The 7,155-nt window shown below is 46.9% G+C and overlaps 1 protein-coding gene across 1 annotated transcript in view; it reads left to right on the top strand.

The window, feature by feature from the left end:
• SP8 (Sp8 transcription factor) overlaps positions 1-2,416 on the top strand; it is a 2,687-nt gene extending 271 nt beyond the window's left edge. Inside the window, exon 2 of the mRNA XM_049641602.1 lies at positions 914-2,416. Within this exon, the coding sequence (XP_049497559.1) occupies positions 914-2,416 (1,503 nt within the window). The remainder of the gene's footprint in view (positions 1-913) is intronic.
• Positions 2,417-7,155: the final 4,739 nt, after the last annotated feature.

Below are 7,155 nucleotides of genomic sequence, written 5' to 3'. Positions count from 1 at the left end.
TTTTTTTTTTTTTTTTTTTTTTTTTTTTCCTTTAAATACAAGTGAGTTTGGAGAAAAGAAAGAGGGGGAGAGGGGGGTAGAGTCACTTTTTTTCAGCGCAGGAAAAGGTTCGAAGGGCATTTAGACAAGCCACCTCGCAGCGCCCGGCCGCTCCCTGCCCGGGAGACGTGCGCCCGGCCCATTTTATACGCGACGATTTCGGGGGTAAAGAGAGCAAGTTTTTCCTCCTTGAGCAAACTGCAGATTTTCCCTCTTCCCCTTAAAAAATACCGCAGCCCGCCTTGTCTTGCAGGTACGTTGAACCCGTCTCTCTCTCTTTACTATTGTAGTTTTTTTTTTTTTTAATTTTTTTTTTTTTAAGCAAATAAAAAGGAAAGCAGGACAAGCGAGCAAGCCCTCTAGTTTGACCTCTTTAGGCCTGGGAGAAGCGACCCAGCATGGGTTTCTGGGGACCGGAACAGGATTTTCAAAGGTCTCTCTGGATTACAGGGGAAGCCCTCTTAAAAGCAATCCAATGGTTTTTCCCCAGGCTTCTAGGCAGAGGAAACTTCCTTTCTCCCCAATCTGGACTTTTTGCTTGCTTGTTTGTTTCGAGGTGCCTGGGGCCTTGTGTGCACGAGTGTTGTTTTAGGTGAGAATACTTGTCAAACTCTCCTTTAGCATGGCGCTTTGCTCCCGAATCGGATGCCGGCAGCCAAACTTGTCCCCTCCCGTAGAGTAGGAAGCAGCCGGGCGCCAGGGCTGTTGGGGGAGCCAGGTGAGTTGGTGGCGGCGCGCCGCAATGAGAGATGGGGTGCCGTGGGGCGTTTTGGAGGCTTCCGGAGGACTGATGCACATTTCTTTCCTCCCTCCCCCACCGGCCTTTTGCCCACTTCCCCCTCCCCCACCCATTCTCCTCTCCTCCTTCTCGCAGGAAGAACCGAGGTTGGGATCCACTCCTCTGGCCATGCTTGCTGCTACCTGTAATAAGATCGGCAGCCCCAGCCCGTCTCCCTCCTCCCTCTCGGACAGCTCTTCTTCCTTCGGCAAAGGCTTCCACCCGTGGAAACGTTCCTCGTCCTCCTCCTCCGGCAGCTGCAACGTAGTGGGTTCCAGTCTCTCGAGTTTCGGCGTGTCGGGGGCCTCCCGGAACGGCGGTACGTCCTCGGCGGCGGCGGCAGCCGCGGCGGCCGCGGCGGCGGCCGCGGCCCTGGTGTCCGACTCGTTCAGCTGCGGCGGCTCGCCGGGCTCCAGCGCCTTCTCACTAACCTCCAGCAGTGCCGCGGCCGCCGCCGCCGCCGCCGCCGCCGCCGCCTCTAGCTCGCCCTTCGCAAACGACTACTCGGTGTTCCAGGCCCCTGGTGTATCAGGGGGTAGCGGCGGAGGGGGCGGCGGCGGCGGCGGCGGCTCCTCGGCGCACTCGCAGGACGGCTCCCATCAGCCTGTGTTCATTTCCAAGGTGCACACCTCGGTGGACGGGCTGCAGGGCATCTACCCGCGCGTGGGCATGGCGCACCCATACGAGTCGTGGTTCAAGCCCTCGCACCCGGGCCTGGGAGCCGCCGGCGATGTGGGCTCGGCCGGCGCCTCCAGCTGGTGGGACGTGGGCGCCGGCTGGATCGACGTGCAGAACCCGAATGGCGCGGCGGCGCTGCCCGGCTCGCTGCACCCTGCCGCCGGGGGGCTCCAAACCTCGCTGCACTCGCCGCTCGGAGGCTACAACTCGGATTACTCGGGCCTGAGCCACTCAGCCTTCAGCAGCGGCGCCTCCTCGCACCTGCTTAGCCCCGCCGGGCAGCACCTCATGGACGGCTTCAAGCCAGTGCTGCCTGGCTCCTACCCGGACTCGGCCCCGTCGCCGCTGGCCGGCGCTGGGAGCTCTATGCTGAGCGCTGGGCCGTCGGCGCCGCTGGGGGGCTCTCCGCGCTCCTCCGCACGCCGCTACTCCGGTCGCGCCACCTGCGACTGCCCCAATTGCCAGGAGGCGGAGCGGCTGGGCCCGGCCGGGGCCAGCCTGCGGCGCAAGGGCCTGCACAGCTGCCACATACCGGGCTGCGGGAAGGTGTACGGCAAGACGTCGCACCTCAAGGCGCACCTGCGCTGGCACACGGGCGAGCGGCCCTTCGTGTGCAACTGGCTCTTCTGCGGCAAGCGCTTCACGCGCTCCGATGAGCTGCAGCGGCACCTGAGGACCCATACCGGTGAGAAGCGCTTCGCCTGTCCTGTCTGCAACAAACGCTTCATGCGCAGCGACCACCTCAGCAAGCACGTGAAGACGCACAGCGGCGGTGGCGGCGGCGGCTCGGCCGGTTCGGGTAGCGGCGGCAAGAAAGGCAGCGACACCGACAGCGAGCACAGTGCCGCTGGCAGCCCGCCCTGCCACTCCCCGGAGTTGCTGCAGCCCCCGGAGCCCGGGCACCGCAATGGCCTGGAGTGACGCCCATTCCGTGGCTGCCCATCTCCTCGACCCCCTCCCGTCCCGGTCCGCTTGGGCCCCGTCTGCCCCAGCCTCTGTTCCAGCCTCTCTCCACTGCATCCTGCTCGCACTTTCTGTCTCTTTCTGTCTCTTTCTCTCTCACTTAACTCATTCTGTGACTTTACTTTGTAAAGGGCATATGGACATGTAAGTAACACGCTCTCCTGGGCCCTGGCTTTCCCACTCCACCAGGTAACACTGTCAGAGCCCCGTGAAGCCGTAACCGCCGGGTCTTTATTTCTCATCCTCTCCTCGTCCTCTCTCTGCCATCCCCAGGTTGTGACGGGCATATCTTTTAGAGGGAAACGGCCGCTGGAGGTAGAGCTGGACGAGCATAGTGCCTGGGAGACCGGGGGCCTATGCACGAGCGGGAACAACTCCGCTGAGCACGGTGGAGCGACGCCGTGGGGAGGGCAAGGCAGGAGGCCCGGACAGGGCATTCCCGCTGGGGCAGCCGCCCACTGGGTTCCGGAACCTCAGTATCAGGGGGCTCGGCATCTGAGAGTCCAGCCTGGCCGCTGCGTGCCGCTGCCCTCCTTGCGCAGAGCTGTTGCAACTGCGTCGGGGTGCCCATCTGGCGGCACCAAGACCCGAAGTTTGCGGAGTTAGCTCTCCCAACGTCAGCTCTGCCTCTTTTCCTTTGTTCCCTGAGGTGGAACCGATTCAAGTTTCAGCTAAGGGCAGTCTTGGCGAATCGCTGCAGCAGCCTTCTTTCATCTTTGTAACTTTTTTTTTTTTTTTAACTAAAAAACTAAAGAAAAAAATGACAGCATTTTTCCACTTCGTTTCCCTTCTAGATAGTTTTTCCTCTAAGCAGTGAGCAAGTCTTTCTCTCGAAACTGCTAATATCGATCCCAAAGTTATTTTGATTGCATTAACTTAACTTATGGGGTGGGGGTGGGGTGAGGGTAGGTGTCTTTTTCTTATGCAAAAATACCCCTTTCCGGTGAGACCAGATTAACTATCTCCGTGTTTGTCCTTTTCTACCTCGTTTTTCACCGCTCCTGAGCATAATCTCCTAATCTTTTTTTGGTAGTCCAGCCATCAATTTGTATTGTACCCATTTCTGTAAATTCTTGGAATTCATTCAAGATTCTTAGGGTTAAACTTTTTTGTGTGTGATTTAAACTTATAAACACGTGAAGAAGCTATCGTTTATTTAAGACGAGGCTGTAGTTTAAATGCCAAAAGAGGGAAAATAGGAAAAAAAAAAACCTTTGTAAAATATATCTGAACCTAATGGTTTGTACAACTGGAGAATCGTTCTAGATTAGTTACCAATTAATTATAACTCCACCAGTGTATGGGTGTGAGGTGCAGCTGTCCAGGAGACGATTTTGTATAGTATTTTTCTTGTACATTACTTCCAGTAAATATTTGAAAATATATTGAAGTAAAGTTGATTTTGTCACAAAAAATATTAAGAGTTATTGTGGCAGTGCTGAAGAGCTGCAGGTATTTTGAACTCACTTCTGGAGGTGCAGAGCCACAAACGCACTTTCGGGGCTTAGTTTTGCTCGAATATGAATTTAGATAGGTATCAAACTGTAACTACGACAATATTTGATAAATGTGGGATGACATTTAATTTAATGGAGCATGTACTTATTTGCATTTGCTGGCAGTTCAGGCATAGTTAAAGTGAGAGTTCTCCTATATTTCATAATAACTGGGTCTGCCAAAACCCATGTATTAAATAAATTGTCCAAGTGAAACTCAACTAACTTTGGCCTTTGTGTATTTCCTGAAGGTAATATTGTTAACTGTTAATAAACACTCCTGACACTACATTTAAATGTTTGCAGATTTTGCAAACTAATTGCTCATTGTAATGTTGAAATAATTTGGATATTTCACATTGAAATGAAAAGCCTTTCTCTGGAACATTTTAGACTTGCATTTTAAATGCATGAGATGTAATTGATTTATTTGTAATATTTTAAATGGTATTAATAAACTCAGATAAAAGACTAGGCCAGTTAATTTGTATTTTTTTCTTTTAAAAATATGGACATTTGCATTTTATCTCAGTTAAATGTCTAATTTAAGCAAAGTATAACCCTGTTTTTGTAGGAATATTTAAATAATTGCCTTTAAGATATTACTTAGATGGAATGATCTATTTGGCAAAGCTGTGTTTCTCTATTTACCAAGATTAAGATTATAGTGTCTAAGAAATGTCATTAATTATTTACCAGTAGATTTAGCTCAAAGCATCAGGATTTACTGACCTCTTAAAATTTGTACTAAGTCACCAAACAATTCAAAGAAATTTCCCTGTTCTGCTTTCTTCTTTCCAGAAGGAGTCAGGTTATTGGCCATTGATTGTATTTGGTATTTAAAAGGCCAAGCCTTACATTGGAAGATCAATACATCTAAAATAAAAACATGGGTTTGGGGATAACTTTTGTTGTTAGGGGGTGGAGGAGGTCAAGCGAACAAAAGCTTGTTTTTGGCATTCCATGTCTTAGCTAAAGATTATGTAGAAGTAAATATCAGTAGTAGATTCCTGCTGAAATGAGTTATCTGTTCTTTTAAAGTCTCTAAACAGCCACCAAAGAAAAGGAAGGTTAAACCTTAATCTATTTACTAGGCTATTGTTCATAGGTGTCAATGATGCCAATAAAAAAATATTGTCTTGTTATGTCTAAGTGCATTTAAGCAATGAGTGTTCCTTGAGCCATACTTTGAAACATAAAATACTTTAAATGTTGACTGATGTTATATCAAACTATTTCATTATTAGATTAATATTATTATTTTGAATCAAATTGAATAAAAAGTTAGTGTGTTCAGATTCTTCTAAGTTTAGCTTCTTTCTTTCTCTTTGCATTCTCTCCCCGCCAAGTTCAGTCTTGGTGTACATCTGGACCTGAAAATTTTCCAATGAAATTTCTGTAAAGTCATTATTATCCATAGAAACTGAAGTGAAAATACAGAATACTATGGATATTGTAAATCCAGAAGAAAAAACAATTAGGGGTACAATATTTTAGAATAATGCAATTTGTTCCCAAGGAGAAGACTGCCTTAATCCTGTTTTCTATGTAGGTACTTGAGCCATCCATTCCCTATGGTTTTAGGCAAGCAAGTTAGCCCTGATTTTTTGGTATGCTATAGCTCTAAATAATGGTTTTGAAAAGTAAAATAGTCTCTTTCTGTCACTTTCTTCCTAGGAATAATATGCAGAACACAGTTTAAGTGTTGTTTCTTTTTTATTGAAAGTTGCAATGCTGAGGGATTCGGAGAAAACGGTTCTGAAGGAGTTAAATGTAGTGGCAGGTAAGAGGAAAGCTGCTTGGTACATTTGTAATATAACTTGCATACAGAATCCCATTTGATTTAAGAAGTGGTTAATGACAAGAAGAGATATTTCTGAAAGGTTTCTTTGGGTTAGTTGAGGGGGGACAGATTACAAACTTTCACTTTTCTTCATCCCCTCCTCGTCCCCCTTCTAGCTCTGGTTTATTTTGTTTTGATGGTTACTGAGAGTATTTCTAGATTTACTTTGTGGAGGGTGGGCAGTATTCCTTTTGGGAGATGAACATCCTCTTCAGAGGACAGAAGATAAGGTGCAAAACTGTGATTTCTCTCTGCTTTGTCTGTGGTAAATAACGTTTTAACCGTGCCTGAAGGCTCACTCAAATAAAGCCAAAGGCTGGATCTCACTTTGAACCAAGGGACAAGCTTCCAGGCTTGCAGATCAAGGTAGAGTTAAACTAGTTGTTGACCCAGAGGTCAGGCCAGTTTATATCAGTCCACCCTCTAGAGACCGGAACAGGGCTATGGCTGAACCCAGCCTTTCAGTTGGTCTGCTTTATCTCTTCCCCAAATTATCTTTCCTCCCTTGCTTTCTTTATCCTTTGCTGGTTCAATTTCTCTCTCTCTCTCTCTCTCTCTCTCTCTCTCTCTCTCTCTCTGTGCTCTTCATCTTAGGGACATGACTGTGACTTGTTGATGTTGGACTATCAACAAAAATATTTTACGCTGGAAACTTAAGCCGATGTGATACTCTCCCTTATCAACTGATATTCGAAAAAGTTCTTAGATGGTTTTGCCTTCCATAGACTTTCCTCTTACCCCAGTTTTGATATAACTTCACAACTGGGCTTCCCTTGGGGAGAGAATGCTGAAATTAAAAATTAAAAAACAAACAGGTGATGAGACTGGACTCCTGAGTGGTCAGATCGATAATCCTGCCATCAACATTTTCATCTCCCAATGGATCTTTTGGTGAGATTGCTGAATGGAATGTTACAGAAGGCCTGTGAAGGAATTTCTTTAAAATAAATATTTTATTTTATAGGATTAGCTTTCAAAGGTTAAATGATATTTTAGGTTGGTAAATTAAGGCAGGAAATTTAAAGAAACAAAATAGTAGATATGACTATTCTCTGGTTGCCTAAAATGGTAGAGAGAGATATTATAAAGAAAGAAGTTCTACATTTTGTTCAATTTTTCATATGAGTAGCCTCAAAGAGAGGTTAATTTGATGTAGGTATTTTGAATAAACTGGGTTTTTATATTCCTGCTGATTTTTGCTGCTTCTGTCCAAACAGGCATTATTATTTCTCCCTACATCTGTAAGAAAAACTAAGGTATGATCAATGCTTTTTGTTAAAAAAAATATATATGATTTCCACAGTCTTTCTTTCTTTCTTTCTTTCTTTCTTTCTTTCTTTCTTTCTTTCTTTCTTTCT

Source organism: Panthera uncia, chromosome A2, assembly GCF_023721935.1.
Source record: "Panthera uncia isolate 11264 chromosome A2, Puncia_PCG_1.0, whole genome shotgun sequence".
Lineage (NCBI taxonomy): Eukaryota > Metazoa > Chordata > Mammalia > Carnivora > Felidae > Panthera > Panthera uncia.
Note: the sequence above shows the minus strand (reverse complement) of the source record. Positions and strands in the feature narration are given on the sequence as shown.